General features: G+C 27.7%; 1 protein-coding gene across 2 annotated transcripts in view; it reads left to right on the top strand.

Moving 5' to 3' along the window:
* Positions 1-26,483, top strand: part of LOC129963242 (teneurin-m-like) — a 638,728-nt gene that overhangs the window by 468,752 nt on the left and 143,493 nt on the right. The window contains exons 15-16 of one of the 2 annotated variants that reach the window (XM_056077466.1): positions 7,487-7,672; positions 20,557-20,709. In XM_056077466.1, the coding sequence (XP_055933441.1) occupies positions 7,487-7,672; positions 20,557-20,709 (339 nt within the window). Of the gene's footprint in view, positions 1-7,462; positions 7,673-20,556; positions 20,710-26,483 lie in introns of both variants that reach the window. The other variant, XM_056077465.1, reaches the window with a different exon arrangement.

The raw sequence follows: 26,483 nt of genomic DNA, 5'->3' as shown, positions 1-26,483 counted from the left end.
CTTTTCTTCACAATTCATATATAAAATTAATTTTGAGTAGCCCTTCAAGAAAATATTATTATAAAATGATAAAATCATTTCGCTTTCTCAAAATCAATTATTTATTAAAATAAAATTCATTATTCATTTCACACCCTTAATAAGCTATCAGATCCTATGTAATATTATGAAATAAATAAATGAACTATTTTTCAATAATATTATCAACTTCTTGTTAGATTTACAAAGGCATAAATAAGAAATAAAATTCAAAAATGAGAGATTCGCCTTTAATTTTGTAATTTTAGTAAAAAAAGGTCAAAGAATGCATATTATTCGCGACACAAAGGTATTGGAAGTTTTTTGTAGCAATATGGTACAACAACACATATGCACATAAAATGTAATAAAAACATAAAAAATATTTTAGTGAATCGTGATTTTTTTTTCTGTAATTCTGTGCGCAGAAAGATTTCAATTTTTATGGCCGACTTTTTACATTAAGTATTTAAAGCAAACTAAAAACAAATTCAAAATATTTCCATCTTAAGTATTAATTTTTGATACTTTCGAAAATTATGCAAGGGAAAGAATATCATTTTTTTTACTGTTTTGTTTGGTAATAAATATTTAAATCAAAAAGTTAGACGGCAATAAATTGAATCAATAACATTTGAAAAATTAATATTTCTTTTAAAATAAAAGACATTTTGATAAAAATAATATATTTGATTTTGGATTAAATTTAAGTAGTTCAAAAGTAAGAAAATGAAGGAATATCCATTTCGAAATTTCACTTATCAAGCGACGAAACCTAAATCGACATTTGAGAAGCTCTCTCTAGAAGTTTTAGAATTTCAACTAGATTGTAGAAATTGAAATGAAGTCTTTTGCGTTTTAATTACTCTTTCAGAAAGCATTGATGAATCTACAGTTGAGAAGTCCTTCAGGGAAGTTTCGCATTGTCCAATAGTTTTCAAAAGGATTTCAAGAGAATGGAGTTTTACTAAGGAAATATCAATGGCATTTGATATAGATTCTTTTGCTACTGTTCTCGATTCTGATGCATAAGCCAATCGTGCAACAATTAAGATTACAGTGGACTTCGGGCTACTAATCGGAAAGAACGTTTTTAGCTTCAAGGATTTAATAAATACAATACTTTCTGAGAATAATAGAGATTTAATATTTGCTGAGGGGATATTTTGTTGACCCAAAAATATTCTTGTAAAGAATTTTTCTACTTTGCATGTATAATCAAAATTTTCTCCGGTACAAAGAAAAAAATAAAAATAATAATTTTTATGTTGTATTTAAGGAAATTTAATATTATTGCACAATTAAAATATTTTCTGTCAAATTATTAAACAATTATGATTTTTTAAGAAGCGGACAAAGATCTTTTGGATGGAATTAAAAATAAAACACATTCAACTTTATATGAGATTAAAAACTTGTGTCATCTTTTAAGGAACTAATAAGAGTTCAGCATCTTTAAACTAGACAAAAAGCATTTTTAATCTTCTGTGATTTTTTCTAAACTAACACTATTCCCTTATAAAATACCTATGTTTATTACATTAATTGCATTTAGTACTCTTAATTGTATTTAGTACATTTATTATATTTAGCACAGTTCTTTATATTTGGTACATTTATTGTATTTAGTACACTTATTTGTATTTGTATATTTATTGTATTTAGTAAATTTATTTCATTTAGCACACTTATTTTTCAAAATAAATGCTTTTTTCATTTTAGCATTTATAAAGTATTTATTTTGCCAAGAATTGTTCCTAAAATCTGAGATTTATTTAAAAAAAACAATAAATGACTCTCCGTATGCATAATATGAAAATAATCATAGTATGCAAAATGACTTTTTTATTGAAAAGCATATTATAATTCTTGAAATATATTACTTATTGACCTCTATTTCTCCAAATTATTTAAATCCAAACCCAGAAAGAAATATGAAAAACATAGCGTTTGAAAAAACTTATTTTGACCGCAAATCTTCTTGGGTATTAGTAATTTATTTTTGAATATATTCACAAAAAATAACAACTAATTTTCTGTATTCAAATTTTTAATGATACCTTTCAAGGCCATAACTATCATAAATCAAATGAAAATATTTTCGGAACAAAATTTTCGCCTCAGCGACTGAAATAAATTTTCATTTAGAAATATCGAAAACTCTAGATTGTTGTATTTATACTCACTTAACCTCTTTCAATACCCTTCAACGAGTTCCTTATCAGAATTTCAAACGCGGCCTAATGAATTCCTAAGAAACGCATTACGTGCTCAATCTAAAACGTGAACAGGTTTGACACTTTCACCTTAGTATCGGTGTAAATTCCATTGCTTCCATGTCTTTCCGTCATTTTACTGAAATAGATGTGGAAAATCTTCCTCCAGAAGATTTGAGTCGCATCTCGGGTACATAATCTATCTATCCATCATAGCGATAAAAGGAGAAAATCGAAAGAGGTTCATGGAATACTAAAAATCGATGATAAGTACTGAATACATTTATATCAATATTTATAAACATGTGGGATAGATAGATGTGAAGCGATTTCTGTCTTGATATCTGAAAGGAGACATCTCCCAAAAGGAGTCTTGTTATCAGAACTTCTGAGTGATAGTGAAAGTGTTTAATACATCTTTCAGTAAATGCTTGGGTAACGCCTCTTCAGAAAACATGCTTTGAAACAAACTGACACGAGAAAAAAAAGATAAATGTATTTAAAATTAAACAAAATGAATATCTAAATATCTTGTTTTTAAAAACAGTTTAAATCTAAAGAATTTAATACAAAATGTATTTATTATCTGTTTGCTTGTTTAGTTATATTAGCGTTCTACTTTAAAGCAACACAAAGGCTATCTTGAGACGGACCTCGTAATTTTGAGCCACGATCAGACGACGACGGCGAACCCCCTACAAACTTCCGCCCCATACCATCGAAAGATCGTTTGGCCCCGAAGGAATAACGTGCACCTGGCCCACTTATACAACCGTTCTTCCGTTGAATCTGTCGGTGGAACTTGAAACTCTCCGGTTCCGAAGTCAACACCTTACTTCCAGTCCACCGCGGCCTTTGTTCTTTATTTGAGTGATGAATGAAATAGTCGATAAATCTTCACAAATATGCTTTTTTTTCAGCAATGTCAAAATATGCTATAAATAAAAAAAAAATCTTTTAACCTCTAACAGCGTGGCATTACGATAACTCTCTATATTTAAACTCTAAGACTACTTTCCTCACAACAGGACTTAGAACACTCAGTTATTTTTCATACAGCAAGAATTTTACCATCACACTGTTTTGATTGTCATATTTGCAATTACTTCATTGAGAACGGTTTCAGTACAACAAAAGAATAAATTAATCTAGCTCAGAGACTGACACCAAGATGGATTATTTTCTCTCCATAGCATGACTATTTCCATTATAGTATTTTGCTTTTGCGAAGTTGCTAATTATAATTAAGCGATTTCAAGACAACAATGAAATTAATTAACTTTGTTGCGAGAGAGTGATTTATTCTCAATCATTGTTTTATTATCGTAATTAGCAATGGGTAAGAAAATGAATAACTCTTTTATCCTTTAACTCTTTCGATACTGATAGCTTGTTTCAGGTATGTACAATGAGATCCAATCACTTAATATGCAATCATGTCCTGATTCGCATTGAAGTTTAAATGATTAAATTATTGCTTAATGGTATTTAATAGTATTAGAGGAAAAGGGAAATTAAAAATGCAAACTAAGACTATTAATATTTTTCATGTGATTATGAAAGAGCAAACGAAAACATCAAAGCTATATTTGATGACAAAACAAAGCAGGATCGGCTTGAAATTCTACTTTGAATATAGAGCATCTTTAACTTATAGATTTAGTTCTAACAAAAAAAAAATTCTAAATAATAAAATACAAAATTGCTACATGAAAATAATAATAATTATTATTTTTGGATATTCTTAATATTTACACATTATACAAATTAATACATACAGTAATGAAATAGTGAAATTTTAATACTAATCTAATGAATTAAAAAGAAGTGCCAGTGTTTTTTTCGGGGGAGGAAGAGGAGTATACTGATTCAATTGAATAGAGTTTTGAATAATTCATTGGAAATATTTATATGTAAAACAAATATGCGATTGCATATATTACTAAATAATTAAAATTTCATGCAATTAGTTTTTCCACCGTTTTGCAGAACAGACACGATATCTCTGGAAAGCAAAATAATACATTTTCAAATAACATATTCATATGCCTACATCAGACTTTTTATTAAACATCATTTTCCCATAAGATCTAAGTTAATTAATTAAATTTGTCTATCTTGTAGAGATAGAAATTTTCTCTTATAAATAATAAAATAAGTAAAGTTAACGAATGTTTTCTTGTTACATTTATTCTGATGCTTGGTTTTACTAAAAAACTAATGAATATGAACAAAGAAGTCATGAAATTGTAAGCATTAATGAAAGTAAATAATGTCAAAACATATCATTTTACAATAAAATATGTATATAATTATATTTTTGTCTAATTGCATGCATTTTTAATACTACTTACAAGACAAATATTAATTTTAAATGCCAATATTATGCTATATATATTTTTTTATTTTTAGAATTAAGGAAAATAAATTATTCTTTGATATATTTTTTACAAAATGCTCGAAGAATATAATATTATTTCTTCACATTTATTCTTCTTTTTAAAATATATTTGTTATCCATATTTATAAAGCTCTTTTATATCGGATCTCAATTTGCTTCTTCTGTTTCTTCATATTTTTCTAATAATTGTTCATTGCTTATTATATTTCCTTTTTTCTCCTAAATTTTCATCTTGCGGGAGAATTAATATATACAGATAACACGGATCATTATAAAATTTCATTGTGTAGATTTTCTTTGTACTACCTTTCTGATCATGCATTTTCTAAAAATGAAAATTAAAAAAGTAAGTTGTAAATAAATAAAGCATCAGACAAAGCACCTGAAAAAAATGAACAATGAGGAATTTGGAACAAAAGAAGATGCTCCCAAAAAAGTGATTAGAAATAAAAAAAAAATTGTAAAGAAGCAGTTTAAGCAATGAAAAATAATTCTAAGATAAACAGTGCACCTATTTCAAAGTTTTGATGGTGGGCTTCTTTGTAATTTGCAGCAGTAAAAAAAGTATTTCTCATTCATTTAATAAAAATAAGACCTATGGATACATATACTTCCAGGAAATAGATAATACAGAATTAATTTTTTCCTGAAATTGCAAAACTTTAATTATTTTAGAAAGAAATGCATACAAATTTATAGAAAAAAATTTTGATAGGGAAATAAGACATCTGTAATAAGGCTACATTTTTACTTTTTCTAATTTTGGTTTGGAGACAACTGTTAATGAGTTGCAATTCTCATAATGAGTTCTGAATTATATTGATCACTTCTAGAAGGGCAATATCAATAAACACTTTTCATTTGTAAATCACAAATAATTTCAATTAATTTTGAAATGCTGCTTAAAGAATTAAGAATTGTATATGGTGTCCCAAAATTCACTCAAAATGAGAATTTTGCGTTATTTGTGCAATCAAATGTTGCCAACCAAAAAAAGACAGCTTGGCAATTGATAATTAAGGGTTATTAGAAATGAAATGCTACGCAAAAGAATAACATGTGTTCATTGTTTGGAAATATTTTAAAAATAATTAAAATTCTGTAGTTAAAGTTCGTAATTTTTACACAAAATATGTGCTACATGACATACAACCTGAGAAACAAGTTACTGCTATTCCTAGCCGCATAATTCCTCTTTTAGGTGATCAGAATTCCTTAATCAGATCATGAGATTCAAAGCTATTGGAATTTTTATCTTTTCTTTCCCAACTGACTGTTAATTAAAAAGGCGGCTGAATTCTTTGGTTCAGAGCTCAGTTTCCTTCTCCAAAGCGTAGGTGGTCGTGGGCTTCTTGGCTTGAATCTCAGATGGTATTAAATCGTGTAATCTGAGAGGCAGGAGGGTAATTCTTATCAGCAAACCGAACAGTTACCAGAAAATAATGCATGCAATATCTGAAATATTCCTCGGGTTGTATGGCATACACGCTCGGCCGACCGTATTTTGTACGAAAACTGCGAATTGTACCAGCCATACGCTCATTGTTTTTAAAATACTGCTCAATGATGAAGTTCTTCGTGCAGCGCTACATTTTTACTAACTTTGAACTGTCAACCATCATTATTGATAATAGAGAATAATCATCTTAAAATAGGGTTCTGAACAGCTCCTTTAAAAATAAGGTCTCGTGAAGCTTTTTTCCCGGAAAATATGTAAATAAATGCATCTTGTATTTGAGTGGTTTAAACCCATTTAGCTCATTTATTAGAAGTTTTTATTATTATTTCATGTATGAATGTTCACCTAGTTCCTCGGAGATAACAACTGCAGCTGCATGTGACACTTCGAAGCTTTGACCAAAAAATTATTAAAAAAATGAATTATTGGTACGAAAGTTTTAAAAAATTTCAAAGTTACTGAAGTTTTACAGAATTTCTTTAATAAACTGAATGGATTAAAAGAAGACTGAGTGATTTCTGCTTACCCAGATATTATTGTTTTACAAGTTTTTTTTTTTGATTCTAATAACCAAGACTTGTCTACTAATAGAAATCCTTGATAAAGTGAGTCATTATTATAGTTATCTCTAGAAGTTTCCTTCTAGTACATTTTTATGAGGATCTTATCAATTTTGATAGTTTGTAATAATGATTTTTCGATATAGAAGTGTTTTTGAACAATGTGATGAAACATATAAATTATACTCATATCTCCTATCAGACAATTTATTCTTCCTTTGTTCCATTGCTATCATCTAAGCTAGGCTATTATGCTTGGCTCTATCAATTAGTCATTATTAGAGTTATCACTAGAAAGTTTGTTTCTAGCACATTTTTTGGAGGATCTTTGTAATTTATATAAATTTTAATCATGTTTTCTTGATAAAGAAGAGTATTTGAACAGCATGACAAGTATACAAATTATATTCATCTCCCCTATCAGACAATTTATTCTTCCTCAATTCCATTGCTATCAGCTAAGCAAAACTAACCTGCTTGCCTCTGTCAAAGCATTGTTATGGGAAATTGTCTTTGTAATTACGAGCATGAAATTCAGGTTTTGTTGAAACTCGAATTTAAAGCTTAATTTTAGGATGTTTTGGTATCTGAGATATCTATATTTAACATAAACTTATATCTATCTTTTTTATACATAAACTTATAAAATTGTCTTCAAAATAAAGTTTTGTAAAAATATTTAATGCATTTCACATATAACTTATACTTAAATTCTTTCTTAACAAATATTATATTTCTTATTTCGGCATGTTCCTATTTCTAACAATAAGATTTATTTTGGCAGAAATGCCAGTTTAATTTCAAAAAGTTCCTTTTGTTCCACCTACTGTAGCAAAATGTGGACTCGACTGCGGCAACAACGGTCAGTGCGAGGAAGGGCGATGCCGCTGTGACGATGGATGGACCGGCTCCCGCTGTGACCAGAAGACTTGCGATGATCGCTGTCATGACCATGGCCAGTGCAACAATGGAACGTGTGTCTGCGTCCAAGGCTGGATGGGAACGCATTGCACTTTAGGTAAAAACTGTATTTCTTTTGTTAAGAATTCTGAAAATGTTTTTATGTACTCTTTTATAGAAACTTAGGATCTATTTTATTGACACAGGCAAATTTTTGTTCGCAAATTACCACTGTTTATTCTTCCTCAAATATTTTCTTGCCCCATTATGAACGAAGCAAATTGGAGTCATGCATTATACTTCCTAAAGAGATAATTATCATCGTTGAGTACAAGCATTTGGTCATTATGCTAAAAAAAGAACGGCATAAATTTCACCGATGCATTTTTAACCCTTTCGCTATTGATCCGACCAAGCCGGCCGTGAAACACCTATTTTAGCAGGGCGATTTCTGTTTCAAACGAGAGGTGTAGGATGCAAAACGGGTCATTACCTAGGAAATTCTCACATTCCATCCTGTACTTCTCGTTTGAAAGAGAAAACAACCCTGCAATATAGAATTTGCCAGGTCATCTGGGCCTAAAACACATGAGAACTTGATAACTTTTACAAATCATGCCATATCATTCTTAATTTTCAGCCTAAAAAAAGTAAATTATTTTTAATTTTTCATACGATAGGATGTGATGTGATATACATCGAATTATAGAATAGGGGATATTTAAATCTATAATTAAATCAGAGTGCCAATTAATTTAAAAGAAAAATATAATTTGAACATGCTCAAGTATACCAGGCGCGCTTTCCTATAATCATTGAAATAAAAATAAATGCTCCAATGTGATATGTAAACGTATTAGGAGATTAAATTAATTCGTACGGCAAAGTAATAAAGAACATCACAGCCGACTATTCCTACCAGCCAAAAGATACTCGGAAAAATCTGACAGATCGGACGCCTCAACAGTCTCCGAAAACTATGGTTGAATCCTAAGGGCCATCTTTGGACATGATACAAACCCTCCCACAGGAGAAACATCCCATCATTTGTAGAGGCTATAAAACCCCAAACCATTTTTTTACCCAATAGGGTGCCAAGAATCAACCGCTTTACTGGAAAATACTCATTACCATATCTGAGGTACTCCATAAGGTGGTAATAAAGAATGCAAAAGAATTTATCGGGTATCTAGGAAAAAAAATGTATTAATTGCAAGAAAATGATGAAATTTTAATTGAAAATGCAATTAGTTAATATCTACTGTAAAATGATATTGATTAAAATAAAATTCCTTTTTTTCCAATTAAATCACACTCACTTTCCTAGAGCATTTCAAAAACACTTGAATATTCGTTAGCAAAACTTGTTGCAGCTTTCTAAGATGGAAAATGTTGATAGGAGGTGTGATCTGGCATTTGGGAGTTTAATTTAAAATTTAACTCTCGTTGTTCAGAACTTCAACACGCACTCTTACCTAATCATGTTTACGAGACTCGGACAATTCTTGTGCCGCTCCCTCTAAAACTTACAGCCGATTGTGGAAGTCTCTTAGCAGACTTTAGGCAATTAATATGTGTTATGCTATGCAGGAAATGCGCTCTTTGATACATGGGCACGGTAACAATCGGACCTTTCGTGCAAATGAATCATAAATCTTGCTGTAACGGAAAGTATAGATGTGTCTAAAATAACCCTTTGCGTGACTCTGGATGTTATGTGTATGGCCAGGATTTCAACAGCTACCTTAACAGTGCCGGAAGTTGTAAACAGGAGCAAATGGTTACTTGCTATATGTTCCAAATTGCCGTGGGTGTCTGATCCATGCCATTGTGATGTATTCATTCCATAAGTGAGATGTTCTGGATTCATGTTTAAATATATATTGGAGGATCCTAAAACAAATACGAGACATATTAAAGTTTGCAGTTGTTAATGAAGCAGCAATGAATGATTAAATGCGATTCAAATAATATTCGTAATTATACTGAGCAATAATTTGAGACCCGAAACTAATATTTTAACATGATGATGTTCATAATGTGATACGTGATGAGATTCAACATGACGAAAAATTCATTCAGAATATTCTCTCTACAGTTCAGAACGCTGGACCTAGAGTAGTGGTACAACTTGAGCAGGGAAGAAGATTTGGAATTTTAATTTGCTATTTAAATGGAAATTTTGCAAAATGTTACTTATTTAATTAATTTACAAAATTTATTTATTTTTTATTTAATAAAATTTTAATTATTTAATTAATTAATTACAAAATTCAATTTAACTCTTCCTAAAAAGCAACTTTATACTATTTTAAAATTATATATATACTATTTTAAAATTATATATATATATATATATATATATATATATATATATATATATATATATATATATATATATATATATATATATATATATATATATATATATATATATATATATATATATATATTCAGTTAAATCGAATTTATTTTCTCAGACTTGATTCTCTAATTTTAAAATTTATTTTAAAAATTATATTAAATATAATTTAACAAAGACAAAGCTTTTTACTGCATTATTTATGGAATTTGATTTCGAGAGTCGTGATAATATTATAAATATTAGAAAATGTTAACAATATCTAAGATCTAAATGCTACAGATTGACTAACAAAGATTGTAGTAGAAAATATCCTGCATATTGGATGATTGCTTGGTAAAAATATATATTACCAATTGTTAGCTCTTTACATTTTAAATACCACTTTAGAGGTAAATATATAGTAACATTAAAAGTAGAAAATAAAGGTTCCACATTTCATAAACTAAAAAAAACAAAAAAACAACTCGAATAAAAAAATTTATCATCGAAAATGGATTAAAGCAAATAATAATCTAATAACAATAAAATACAATGCCAAATGCAGAATAAAAAAATGCTGATAAATATTAGGCGAAAATGAATTAAATATTAAAAATAAAATAGCTTAAACAAGTCCAAAAAAGTAGAATATAAGAAATCATCATAAAGGTAAAATAAAAAATGCAGAACACAGTTTGTTGACTTTTGTTATACTCCAGCATAAAATAATGTATTCTTAACTTTTTTGAATACCAATAGATCAGTCATTTTAAACAAAAACAAAACAAAAAAATCCGGCAAGCTTGAAGACAAAAGTAGATTTCTTATCATATAAATTAATATTTTGAAATTATTCTGATTCTGAGGAAAAATAATAAAATATTTCATATTAAAGTGACCATAGATAATGACTTTATTGATATCGCATGATTCGGCATTTATCGGAAAATAACCAAATTCATATTGTTAAATTTAAATAAAGAAATAATTCAATCAAATTTATTCAAAAATACCAAAACAGTTTTTGAAAATTCCCCATTTTTGCATTAGTTTATAAATATTTCTAATCTTTTATTTCTGCATACTTAATTTTCTTCAAACTATTAAACTTTAGTCCTCCTGCTTTTAAGCATGAATAAAGAAACAAAGATCTGACTATTTTTTGGGTAAAAGTTTTTAATTTTAACAAGACGCTTATATATATTATTTCTAAGTTGCTTAATCTACTCATTGTCCCATGAAATCAAAACGCTGATTCGTCAAATTCTTTTCTGAAAATATATAAATGATCGAAATGCAATCTCAAGTTCTCTTTACTATTTTCTACCTTCCTATTCGATACGCTACTTAACTCCCGCCATAGCTTGAACAAAGACATCTTGACAAAAATTACAAATTTCATTACTTTGTCCAATGGAATTATGAAGAATAAAAAGTGTACAAGGACTGAACGACTGTTTTTTCAAATTATACACAGATTATACAAACAAACACACATATCACATAGACACGTTATATATAAATACACATATCTTTGAAGGTAGGATGGCTTTGGGTTCTGAAAATCATGAACGGTGAGGATCTGTAGAAATTTTCGTGTCATACAGTAGATATTCTTCCTATAATGCCTAAAAGAATAACCTTTGGGCTACTTGGAGACAGAACACATTTGTATTTGCGCATCTGATATGACGCAAATCAGACAATCGGAATATTCTTAAACTCCACTCATCGTTATGAAGATCATTAGATAATTATATTACTTATTTGTGAACAAATAAACAGTGTTATATTTTAAGAAGTAAATTTCAATGCAAACATATATAGACTAATGAGACTTTATTTTTAAGCCAGGATATTTCGAACTTGATATCGGAATCTCCTTTCTGTATTTTTCTATATAATAAAGACATTCAAAATCGTTCCACAGGTGAATAAAAAAGTTTCCTCTTTAAGACGAGTCTCAGGTATTTATTTCCTCTTTGGAGATTCAAACAAGCATATGCAGTCAGTTTCACCCGTCAAGTAAATATGGTCGTAATATTAAAATTATTATCGCCATTCATAAAAGAGCTGAAATCGTACTTCATCACAAAAATTGAATCCCCGCAGAATAGAAGTAAGGAAATCCAAAATGTCTATTATTATTTAAATTTTAAATTACGTTTAACATAACAGATCATAATATTTTAGAAAATTCATTGAAATCCTTTATATGCCAGCTTTTAGAAATAAATATTATCAGTATGATTATAACAAAATTTTATAAATTTCAAAATATATATATATTTTTCTAAATTCTTTATCTTATTAAGTTGCTTGGAATAACCACCATACCTTAAATTGTATTTAAAAAATATGCAAACTTATTTTAAATCTAATATAACTTTAAATTTTAATGCTTAGTTTAATAGTGCCAGGAATAAAATAATTTGATACCATCAGCATAGAAACTTATCTTAAAAATAAAACATCTCCACTTTGATAGGGACCTCTCTTAAACAAACGCCGTCAGTGTAAAGTTAGTGCTGTAGTCATAAAACTAGATTCCCTCCAAAGTAAATTTTGATTTCATTGCTTTTCTTTTCCTCGGAGAATTTCTTATTTTCACTATTGTTTTCGACAATCAAAGGTTAGTTGTATCTCCTGATACCGCTGGGGGGATGGGAAAAAGGATCAAGACTATGAAATCCAGAGATCATTTGATGAGCGCAAAAGCAACTTGCCAATAAAGAAAGACACGACTAAAACATCCGAAACTCAAGTTTCTCTTGCTTAGAGGCAAAAGATTTTATTGGAGGCACTTTTAGTTGCTGTTCAAGAAATAGTTGTGCTACACTCATAAAAGGAAGGGGGTGCATTCTTGTTTGCAGGTTTCCGTACGTGATTCCCACAAGCTGTGTGGTGGAGACATTACCTTTATTGTGTGGGGAATCGTGCGAATGGACTGTGATATAATAAAAAGAACCACTGTTATGGTGGAATTGTTGGCGGTCTCCTGAATGACATTGTCGTTATAACAACAGTGATATTTAAAGGACTTAAGTTCATAACAAAACAATGAGTAAAAACCAATCCCCTCATACAGATTTTACAGTTAGGGGACATAAAAAGGATCTAGCATTAAAAATTTAAAAATTACTTTCTTTCCGCTATAGCATTATCAATGAATATTTTAAGGGAATATATAGAAAATATGATTCTTTATTTGATGGTCAAGTACATGATCAAATGTAAAGAATTTTCGAGGCATTATTTTTAATTTTACATAAAAAAATGCGATATCTAGTTTGAGGTATGTATTAAGTAGGTCCTAATTTGTCATATTTAAACATTATGTGCTAATTAATAAGTACTATTAAGGTACTATCCTTTTTATTCCAATATACATTAATAAGAAATTTTATCAATAATTGAATTAGTACAATATATCAATATGACCTTATAATGTAAAACTCAATTCTAAGAAACTTCAATCTTCAAAACTTTCTTCATATATGAGTAACTATTTTCTAAAGAATATAAACAACAGAAATTGTTGGTCTCTACTTGGTAAAAATTATATAAAAACATTTATTGTATACCTTACTGCTTTATCAGGTTTTATAGTATATTCATCTATATATCCAGCTATGCTTAGAAATAAAATCCTTTTTTATTTATGACGCTTTAAATGCAGCAACTCATTTTGCATAACATGATTACAAACATGTTTCCCTATATAAGACATATGTTTTAAACAAAAAATAAATTTAAAAAATAGCTGCATAAATAGTGATAGAGGTTTATTTCAAAGTCTTAATGTAGTCCTGCATAGGATTGCCTACCTACAATTTTCATATTACAATGTCATTTGCGTTAAAGAGAGAAAAAAATTGCCCTGAAATCAAATTTGTGCAGTAAAATAGGCAGAATGTTTCAGTTTAGGATGACGTGATTTTTTTTCAAATTATTTTCAATTGAAGATTTTGTAGAAAAAAGGCAAAATATTGGGGTTTTTTTCTAATAGCCTGAAGAGACAGCTATCGACGTACATCTGATCGCAAGGGCTTTGCATTTCTTGCATCCATTTCAGATATTTACTTATGCTTACTTTTAAACATTGTTAAATCAATACGTTGAAACAAATGAAAATGTGGCAACAAATACATGTATTAAAACATATATTTAAAAAAAAATAATTATGATATAATTTAATGTTAACAATAATTTTAATGCATTCCCTTTTTTTTTATAATTAATAACAGTAAAAAAAACAGTGTGCAAAAATGAAATTGATATCTGTTTTGACTGACATCGCAAAATTTTAAATTTCAAGGGGGTATTATAATATGTAAGATTATTTGTTTCGAAGTTATTGCAGAAAAACAATAAAATATCCTTTAATTTCTAATTAAATAAATATTTAATTAACTTTCATTTTTTGAAAAGTTGACAGGATTCTTTTTCTCAAATTAAAGATCAAAAGAGGAAAGCTCAGTCGTTTAGAAGGATGTGCAGGATACATATATATATATAGTCAAAATGACTTTTATTTATAATTCTATTAAAACGTCGCTTTTCTCTTATTCCTTAGAAGCAGTTTTATAATCTAACGCATATTATTTTAAGAAACTAAAAGAACAAGTGACAGAGGGTGATTTATTAACGGGAATAAAATCAGATCTTTTTCTAATCGATCTCTATTTAGCTTTACCAATCATTTTTTCTTACTTTTTGATATCATGCTGTGATTTTCAAATGGTATGACCATGTACTATAATTTAATTTTTAATTACTTCTTTTTCCTTCAGTTATTGTTGCTTAATTTTGTTAGAGAGGTATTATCATAAATTTGAATTTCTTTCTCCTATAATGAAAGTAATAAATCACTTCTATGGCGTTTTATTTTCTAACTGAATTCCTGCTTAAATTTCAATACCCAAATACTTTCGATATTATTTTAAATCAAAGAAAATAATGGTAAAAACATTATTCCGTTTATTGCTCTTTGCATACATAAGTCATTAACTTAAACTTAATAGCATGTTTTAGCAAAATATTTTCACTCATTTTTCAGTTTGGCCCTTTTTTTTTAAATTTAAAAGAATTTTTAAAAAAATGTGATATATTTTAATAATATTCATACAATAGAGAGTTTCTAATAATAAACATCGCTAAATTAGGAGAAACTCATAAGTAGATTATTCTCTAATCAAAATGTAAAAATTATTTTTTGAATGTTTTTTTAAATATAACAAGCCAACACTGGACAGAGAATTAAAACCAAATATTAATATTTTTATGAAGAATTCATAGGAAGAATAAAATTAATAAATTCATGAGATTGAATAACTAAGGAAATCAAATATCTCTTTTTTAATAACTGCTCTTTTCAAAGAAAGATATTAATGGTCAAATTGATTTTTTTAGAAATATATACTGAATTTTATGATTCTTAAACCTAAAGTTTAAACATGAAAAGTTAACCAAGATTAATTTTAACTATGTCAAAAAACCACTGGATAAAAAAAAACTAAAACCGAATTTTAGTATTTTATTTTTTTACAAGAAATTAGAGAAAGAATAAAATTTAAATCTTAAATTAAGTTAAAATTCTTCATTTCTTTTTTCTTCGCATAGTATACTTTGTAATATATTACGCAAATTGTATATGTCTCTATTTGCAATATTTGATAAAATAGAATTTCAAATAGTGTTTAAAAATTTTGGCTTTAGTAGAAGCTGGAAAAAAAAAGAGTTACTAAAATTAAATTTTAACATGAGTCCCATAGCTAATTAAAATGCTTTTCTCATATTTATTTATAGGCTCATGAAGTTTTCATTTTACCATTTGTAAAATTTTTTGTATATTGAACGAATGTGTACTGAACAAATCTTTCTTAATCTTTTTCCAACGTTAGTGTACATATCAATAAATGACTGGAATTATATTCATTTGTGTAATGAAGCCTCTATTATTTTCATTATCTTTTTCAAAGAAAGCTTTAATAAAGTATTTATTGTAGTATTTGAAAAAACTTGCTCAAAATGAACTCATCCAACAAGTATGCAAAAATTGCATTCTTCTAATAATACTTACATACAAGCGATGTGATTTATGAATAAAAACGTCAAGACTGGCGAATTCATCGGCAAAAATGTGTTGCGTGTATAAGTCTGCGTCAACGCTCTGCACAAAAAAAGCGTAAGTAACCCTGATAACAGGAGGTCCGTGTAAGACAAACCCAACTATCAAACATTTCACCGTCATCTAACAACTGACGCAGTGTGAAAATGAATATCATCAATTTGCGACAAAATCTGCAAATGCGACAAAATCTCAAAAGTCTTAAAGTCTAGGCATAATATTAAATAAAAATCAGGCATAATTCAAAATTAACCGAATATTTGGATCATTAATTCAGCTTTCTGTTCTGTACTATAAGATTTATCAAACAATTTTCAAATTTGTATGTCATAACCATATATTTTTAGAAAATTCTTTTAATGAGGAGCGTTATTTTTTAAAAAAATGCTATTTCAAACAATAACTACCTTTTTGTAATTTAAAAAGTGATCGTTTTGACATTTTATGCTTCCACTTCTTTTTCGATTTTTGCTTCTTTCTATCCAAATCATCAAAGAATAACAAGTTATCAAGAAGTGGGGTGCGTTTCCAAAAGTAGGCGTTAATTATGATCTGATTACGAATTTCACTGACACAAATATCGCATGGATGCTACTAATTACATTGAAGTGGTATTCTCCACACTATTGTTTTTTGAATAATAAATTCTCAACTGATTGTTAGTACACCATCACGAGGGTAACTTAAAAAGTACGTAAGTCAAAATGGCAATTTCTGCACCACTTGTATAGTCTCAACCTCTTTGGATAAGTAAAATGTTGTAATTTACAAACGCTTAAATATTTTGTAAATACATTTTCTAGAATGATATTAAAAACTTGGAAAACGATGTTAGTAGTCTTCTGAGATTAGGCCCTGTATTATGATTACATACAATAGAAATTATGAGCATCAGAAAAAGTTCCTATTTACTGAAATATATCCTACTATAGGAAAGCATAATATCGCGCACAAAATTTCAAGCAAAGAATTTTCTTTTCTTTTTCGGTATTCTATTATTTGTCTGAAATATTTTAAATAATCATTTTATAAAATTTCGATTTAATGAATGCTCGTATCAAAATTTGAATGCAGCAACTGACCCTATCTAAATATGTGTGATCCATATAGATGTTCCATCTATGTTGTGCTCATCTCTAAATTTGAAAATAAAAATAACTCACCAAATTTTGTAGATAGAAGGTTGAAACTTTATATATATATATATATATATATATATATATATATATATATATATATATATATATATATATATATATATATATATATATATATATACTGGAAACAGCAAATTTATTGCAAAAAAAAGAAAGAGAATGATTGAGTGATATGTAAGATATATCTAAATTTGCCAGTAGCCATGAAATATGTAAAGATAATCTTCGAAAAAATTAAAAGTAAGGAGGTTGTACGGCTGCACTTACTTTGTAAAATTAATTTCATACAGCTAAATACTTAAAGAAAATACTTGGAATCATTGCTTCTTTAAAAATGCAAACTTTTAATGTTTAGATACAGAGAAATATTTTGAACTAATTAATAAAAATTTTCCTTCTGCATTTGCGAGAACAAATGGAAAGAACTCTTTCTTAGATCCATAGAGAGATATCTTGCTTTTAAACCTTTTAATCTTTGCCTCTCAAAATCATATCCACTTCTGATGCATTTTAAGCGTATCTCAATTTCATTATATTTATTTATTTCAAATAAAAATTCCTCTTTTTTCCATTTACTGTATTATTTTTCAAAGTAATAATATTGAAAATGTCTTATTGACTTTTTTTAAGACATTGTCACAGCGCTAAATAAAGATTTTCAAGAAACTAATTTCTAATAGAATATTTAATGAAAAAAAATTTGTTGTTAAAATGTATACTTTTAACCTTTAGAAACAGAAAATATTGAACTGAATATCAGTTTTTTACATAATTTCCTTAGGTATTCTCGAGAACAAATCGAAATAAATTCCTTTAAGGATACATAGAGAGACAAATGCATCACTGCTTTTAAACCTTTTAATCTTTGCTTTTCAGAAATTTCTAATGCATTCTAAATATATCCTGATTTTATTACATTTAGTTATTTCAAATAAAGAATTATTTTTATTTCCATTTGGGACTTTTTGTATTTGGTACATTTTCAATAAATCTGATATTTTCAATTTAGATATTAGTTAGAAATTCCCTGTTTATTTTTCCTGAAAAAGGAAATATATTTTTCTCACCACTTCTGAAAGCAAACGCTTTCGAAATAGAAAACTCCAAATAGAAAAGGTTCGAAATATTTTGTGAATGCATTTTATGCTTAGGAATAAATAAGTTAAAGAATATATATATTTATCTGAGCCAAAAATTTTCTTTTGTTTCTGCATGGCTTGAATGCACTGCATATACAATGAATCTGAATTTGCAAACGTAGAGAAATGTTATACTTAAGTGGAATTCTAAGCTCTAATTGGATTATGGAAACAAAAATGGTAGATATCATTTCGCTTAAGAAAGCTGCGATTTCATAAAGCGCAAGATTTTCCGAAGTCAAAGGCACTTAAAGAAAGAGTTCATGATATAAATTGAAAAATAAATATTTACATTTCTTAGACACTTCTGGATTTCAGAAATAATATTCATTTTACTCCAAGTTTCCCATTTAGAAAATGGAAATATGCATAAAAAATATTTAAATGTTTTAAGAGTAATTTGAGATATTTATATCAGCATATCCTTTTTGTATAATTAATAAAAATATCCTAAATAAAAATATCAGAAACATTGTAATAATTGTTCCATTTGTTCCAAATGGAGTTTTTCCATAAAATAAGTTTTCATGTTCTTGTAATAATTATATATTTTTTACATTTACATTTTATTTTTTGAGGGAGAAAAACCCTTTTTGAAAATTTACGTAAACATTACATTCGTATACACATAAATTTGTATATTACATACATAAAATACAGACTAAATGAGATAGATGTATTATGTAATTTCTCATTAATTTTAAAATGCTAATGTAAAATTGAATTAAATCCTTTTAGAATTTGATTTCATTGCCACGGAACTCTAATATATCAGTAATCAATTTGCAGAATTATCTTAAATTATTTTTTTAATTACTTAAAAAATTAAAAAAATTTAATTGCTTTTTTAAAAATTAAAATAGAAAAATAAATTTTGATTGATTTTTTAACTTCCTAAGGAAACTTAAAAAGTTCTTAGTCTTATGAAAATTTGATTTTCTGGCATCTAAAGGTAAAGGATTGGAATGAACATCAAAATTTTGTCATTTAATTTATCAAACGTAATTATAATTACGATTTCTTTTTTATTTATTAGTTACTCAGTAAAATTATTTAATGTGTAGAACATTGATATTTAATTAACATACTTTATTCTCAGAACCAAGTTGGATCAATTAAAGGCCAACTTCAATCTGCATGGAACCTGTTAATCTTAAAATTTCAATATGATAAATGAAATCAGAAAATTTCATTTATACTTTGTCAAGATCTTTATAACCTTACTCAAATTTGTCTAATGAAACTTTCGAACATTATCTAAACACGTAAAAGTTATATTTTAACTAAGTTCTAATGATCAAAATGAAGTATCACTCCTGAGACGACTCCAATGTATAATATTAAGATGAATCAAATATCGTCTCTAATGAAGATGCATCTCATTTATAGTAAAACTTATTTAGCATTCTACCTATAAAGTATTAAAATTAGCTATGCATTTATCAACCTAGAATAATTAAAAGATATAAGATATATGCAGCTATTTGCATATACCTAAACTTTAAGTACTCTTTGTTATAAATCGTTAAATTTATATGAATAAGATTTGGCAGGCGCTGAAAATGCATTGGAGAATTTAAGAATTTCTGCAATATTAAATTTTAAATAGAGCTACAAAAGTATTTAATTCATTCTCTATCTCAAGGTTAAACTGGACTTCGAAATCCAGCAAGGAAATCAGCAAACATAAGCATCCAAAAATTAATGAGTATCGAGATTAAGGGTGCTATTAAGAGATTATCGAGATTAATGGTCCCTGGCTACTTCCGAATAACTTAATTTTTAAAAAAATCAGGCACTTAATCATGACATATAAGTATGTAAGAATTGCTATTGGGTCTGCGTACCAGGAATATATCAAAAGCTAATGCAACTGATTGAAGAAATTAATATATGCAAATATGGTGTTTTCCCAAGAAAAAAAAATTAAGTCAAGAATCGCGAATCATTTTAAATTTATTCTCAATATTCTTTATCTTCAATAAGCTAATCTGAGATAAATTTCTTTAAAAATTTAATGAAAAACCTAACAATTTTTTATTAAAAATTTCAATATTAATTTATAATTATTCAATATTTATTCATGACTATAGTACGAAAATACTTCGCTGTTACAACAAAAGAATAAACGTAAAAAGTGTATTAGAGTCAGGTAGAATTTATAGCTGAAACCCATTTTTTTTTTTTTTGTAAATTCTTTCTAAATTTAATTTACGAATATTTTATTTACAGAGGGATGCCCGGACACTTGTGGAGGAGTTACTCGAGGGCACTGCGTTCAAGAGGATGGCCAGTGGAGCTGCCGTTGCAACGATGGCTGGGGTGGAAAGGACTGCAAAACGAAACAAGAAACAAAATGTGCAGACGATAAAGATAACGATTCAGGTACAGAAATTTTCCCTGAATTTAAAGAAATAACTTTATTTAAAGCAAATGCATTATATAGAATAATTAACTCAGTTATTTGGCTGAATTTATTCGAGCTCATGCATAAATTAATCCAACATGAAATTTGGATTCTTTAGTCAATCGCTATTTCTACGTTTTAATAGTAAAGATTAATGTATATGTAATGCGATTTTTCTTTTTGAAATCTTTGTTAGATTTTTAATTAATTAAAAACTAAGTGCAATTTTGTATTTTCCTTCAATAAGTTATGAAAATATTATAGCACAAAAATAGTACATGATCAATTAAAATCTAAAAAAAAACTACCATTTTGCCGATGTCAAATTAATTTCTATATACTTTTTTGCCTATTTTAAATTATATAAATAAATAATAAAAAACAATAATAATATTTTTTATTACGACATTAAACTTTATCATTGTAAATAAATCAGTTTTCAAGTTGCAACGAATATTTCTTTTCGGATTAGTCTTCCATTGTTCATGATGCAGGTATGAAGTTGTGGCTTATTTCTTTAAAATGAATGAATTTCTTAAGTAGCCGTTTAACATACTTTTTAAAATTAGCAATTAAAGCTTAACTTCAAAGCAAATAATGATAAAACACGTCTTCACAGACGTGACGAACATTGAACGGTGGATTTAGCATGGTTATGTTATCAATAACAAATTTGAAACCCATAATATAATGTTTGATTCCTTATTACATAACTGTTTCGAATGGAGTGAAAATCACATGACACCATAATCATTTATAACTTCGTTTGTCAACTGAATTTGTAATTAACTATTGCACTGAATGACACAATGCGTATGTATCTGTTATCGGCTTTCTTAGGCTATACTTAAGCTATACTTTCTTAGGCTGTACTAGAACTTGGCATTTCAATTTGTGCACAAATTCTTTGTAAGAAAAAGATAGCTTTTAGCACAATGTTATGAATTTGTAATTTTATTTCTCGGAGCAGTTAGTTTTATGGTAAGGAAAAGATGTTTGTAGAGATTTTAATGGCTGCCTAATTAATCCCAAAGTAGTGAAACTAGGTTTTGGCGACTTTGCGTAAAAAATAAGTTTCCTCAATATTCCAGATTTTGTTTTCGACTATTAGATGCCCTTTCATGATATTTATGAAAACATGGGGGCACAGATGAGAGGCGTAGTAGTCAAACCAAAAGAGAGTAACAGAATATAGTTAATCGAAATGTTTCTTTGGAGAGTTCAACTTCAGTGAGTTCTTACAGAGGATTCTGTGCTGTTGCGGTTATCTAAAAACTATTTCCTGCCTGTGTGCTGTTGTTATTTATTAAAAATATTGACCATATTTTTCTACAGTGTATTGAGTATGATTTTCTGATCATGAATATTTTAACCACATACTCATCAGAACCGTGTTTCCCTCAATAATATAGAATTCAGTGTTTGGCCTTTACTATCTTAAAGAAAATGACGAACTGACATAGAAAAACGTTTATCTACATCATTTTAAGGATTTTAATCTACGCCATTCTGTGTTCTGGGTATTTCAAGGGTAAATCTGTATTTACACACTGGTCTATATATTAACAGACTAGGTTCTAAGGAGAACATTTTAATGTAATAAGTAAACAGTTAACAAATATGGGATTGTTAATTTAAGATAGGCATATGAGTACGTTTGTCATAAGGAATATAATATGTCATAAATTCAAAAAAGGGGGTAAATGGCATTTTAATTACTATAGCAATGCAAAAACAGGAAGCAGTACCAAAAAAATAAAACAAATTTTAACGTAAGATAAACAAATAAAAGAACAAAAGTTAAAGAAATTTAGCAAAATCAGATGCTGAATTTTTTTAAAAAGAAGGCAAAAACTTCTTTAAACTTCTCATATTACAATGGAAACTAAATAATAAATATAAATAAATCTTCATAATTATTTTTAAAAAAGGAATTATTCAAATTTTGATGTAATGAAATACATTTTGTATTTCTCATGGTTACATGACATGGCATCGCTTACAGTTCGCAATACATTTAATTGAAGGAACTTAAATGTTCAGAAATAAATATCTTGGAATTTTTTTTTCAAATTAATTATAAAAACATAAATGATAAAAAAGAAGATGAAAAATACGTAGGAATTTCGAATACTGTTTATTTTATATTCAACTCAATGCGTTGGAATATGTCTATATTTTGTTCAGTAGAATTATCATAACTTAAGATTATTCAACATTTCCATTATTATTTAATTCCGCATAAATAGATCTTTCAAATATCTGAAAAATGTATTTCTATATTATTTGATTCGCATTATTATTTTTAATAATATATAACGTAAACAGCAATGTTTTTTTTATTAAAATACAATCCAATGATTCATTTCAGTTTATCATCAACCAATTAATACTAACAGGAAAAAAAATATGAGAAACACATTCACTTAATTTTATTTCGATTGCAAAATTACAATCAAATGAGGATTTACAATCTTGTACTGAGATAGCGAATCTTCTGATTATGATAAAGCGCCGTTTGGAAGTTACACGGGTATATATTTTGTGTATCTAGTCATTTTAAACCATGATCAGATGGCAAAGATAGCATCTGAGCTGGCATGCCCTTCTACAAATTTTCACTCCAGAATAGTGGGAAAATTTTTTCTCTCTACAGTTTGTGATCAACAGATGATATTCACGTGATCTAGATCCGTATCCGCATCATAGAATCATCATTTCATGGAATCGAGTCTCACCTCCTTCTCGATCCTCTAGTCACAAAATTGACAGGAGACTTTACAATTCGTCTTCGTGTGTGATACTTTTAATGTTGGAAAAAGGAAGGCACTTTATAATAAAGCCACTTCTCATTCTACCTTATTACCTTCTTACTAGCTTCTTTATAATTATCTTATCTTTTAATTTTATATCTCAACATATAAAATTAAAAATTAGCAAAAAATATTAATATTTTTTAAATCAAAAGTTGGAAAAATTTTAAATATCAAATATCCAAATTCAATTATCAGAATTCGATCAGAATCAATGAATCAGAATTATCAAATATTCAATTATAGAATCAATATTATTTCATTTGAAGTCAACTGATTGAATTATAGAATATTTAAATATAATAATGAATGATATTCATTTGACTTATATAATGAATATTACTTTCATGCATATTTATATTTCAGTTTGTAAAATTGTTGCCGCCATAATGTTTTATTATTTTATTTTCCGTAAATATAAATTTTATGATTATCAAAAATTCTGCTCGTATTAGTTATTTCGAATAGTTGTAATAACTTATTTCATTTTTTAAAACGTAAGAGTATTCATTTAAATTTTCCGATTTGAGATGCACTATCTTATAATCCAACCCAGTTTGTCATCAATAAGTCAGCAGCAAGCAGCCCAAAAATAAAAAGAAAGCCGAAAGCTTTAACTTTCTTTCGATTGCAAAATCACAATCAAACGGTAATTTACAATCGAGATCCTGCGAAAACGAGAACTATAATGGAGGGAGAGGGAGCCTTTCGGTAATTACCGCTCCCTAATATATGCAAGAGCAAAACAAAAGTTAAAGATGGCTATTAACTTGTCACTTGCGTCCCCTGCTGAAGTGACAAGCTCATTCGACTAGTGGAGTCCTGCGAAGGAATTAGAGAATAATTTAATTTGCAGATGTAAATTAGCTGTTGCTAATTGGATTGAAATAAAGAGATTCTTCACTCTTGCGGAGATATGTCCTTGCAAAAATTGTCCTCAACAGTGTTTCTTCCAAGGATAAGGGAATTGGAATCGGGAAAACATGTCAGAAACTTCGAAGCATAATTTTATATCCAAACATTTGAAATTCAAACGATTTGATTGCGAGTGCACATTTGTTCTAATTTGGAATACTTTCCGAATTTATTCGATCGTTCGGTAATGTTTTCATGCAAATGCGTTTCCGGAAGATTTTGAGAAACTGAAGCGAGAGAAGAATTGAATATTTAGACATCGAAGATTTTTGAGAAATGTTTTGTGTTTATTTTACGAATATCTTTGCATATATTCTTTCAGGAGAATGATATATTTGAGATTTTTGAGATAAGATTTTGTGTTCTGCAGATGCCCCGCAGCATTCATTTGAATTCTACCGATATTGTTTTTATCGCGATTTTATGTTGCAACTGCACATATTAAAAAGACTTGAGATAAGAGATTACTTATGCTTTTGTAAGTCTTTGAAACAAATTAATTTTATATCTTAAAAATGACAATTGCATCAATATTAATCTTACATAAAATATTGAAAAGAGATAAATGAATCCATTTCTAATATTAAATTTAAATAATAACTTTCTTAGTTCTTAACTTTGTTGCTAAAACTTGCACGATATTGATTTGAAGCAATCATTTTGACTTAATATCCCTTAATCCTTTTTAAAACTGACAAAAGTATATTTACCTCTCAATTCATCAGTTTCCATTCATTATAATTACTAAAAGGTCATTTAGAGATACCAATGTCATAAAGTCTAACATTGAAAAGATAGCTAATGTATCTCGTCGAATTTTTTGATGAAACAAAATATAATCATTTTTAACTTCTGATTTCAAACCATAAAATCATTGGATTTATCAATTTCATTCATCGTTAACAATCAAATTAGTTTTTAAATCAGATAATTTTTATCAAATGAGTTAAATGAATTTGATTTTTTATGATGATCCAATTTAGCAGAAAATTTAATATATCAATGCCAGAAAGAGAATGCTTTGAGGAATTAAATCAAAATTATTGTAAGAATTGTCCTATCGTTTTTTAATATTCTCAGATATATTTAAATGATTACCAAAATGTTTTTATCGCCGTCTTTAAATTAAATGTCAGGACATATATACAATCATAAGTTTTACATAATTCGTCTACTTACCAATGATTAATTAATGTATAAAAAATTAAATACAAATTAAGTTAAAATTAAAATTAAGTAAAATATTTTTTCTTAGTTTATCTTTTAGATTAAGAAAACAGCAGTTTAAAAGTCTCATATTTTTGTCCTTTACTTAGCATTCAAAAGATGAGTTGTAGTAGGCAGATTAAGCAAAATAAACGAATAACAGATTCGAAATTTCTTTCTGATTGTTTTATTTACTGACGTGATATATGTTAATTAATGTTATGTAAATTTCTCGTTTCTGACATTAGAAAAAACGTATATAACCCAAAAAAACGTGTCTTTAACTATCTTATCGTAGTATCTTAACGCATCTTTAACGTAAAAAAATTTCAAAACGTATCTAACCCAAATTCATGATGATGTGCATCTCTATATACCCAGCCTGTAATTTGAAAATAAATAATTAATGTAATTAAATCAAATTCTTTGAATGGGTCATTGATTTTCAATTTCCAGGTATTTTAAAATGGCTCTATTATGTGTTTGGTTTTTGTGTAAAGAGTCATTACAAATTATTTGAAGTAATTCAATTATGTGAGTCTTTTATTATTCATTCTTCCTCGAAATAAGTGACTTGATTTTATCCTATAGATAAAACAGATATGAAATCTGTCAAAATTTATTTAATGATAATGAATTACTCGCCTCTGGACTTTTATCTATTAATAAAGAATATTCATCAAAATTTGGATAAATATTTGTTTGCGAATGAACAATAAAACTCTTTATTCTCTTAGTAAGAGAGATTTAAAATGAGTTCTACCAATCACAATCATCTAGTTTTATCACCCTCATAATTGAATCTTGCGTTTTACGAA

Source organism: Argiope bruennichi, chromosome 3 (assembly GCF_947563725.1).
Source record: "Argiope bruennichi chromosome 3, qqArgBrue1.1, whole genome shotgun sequence".
Lineage (NCBI taxonomy): Eukaryota > Metazoa > Arthropoda > Arachnida > Araneae > Araneidae > Argiope > Argiope bruennichi.
The sequence above is the reverse complement of the archived record's forward strand: the minus strand, read 5'-3'. Positions and strand labels throughout refer to the sequence as shown.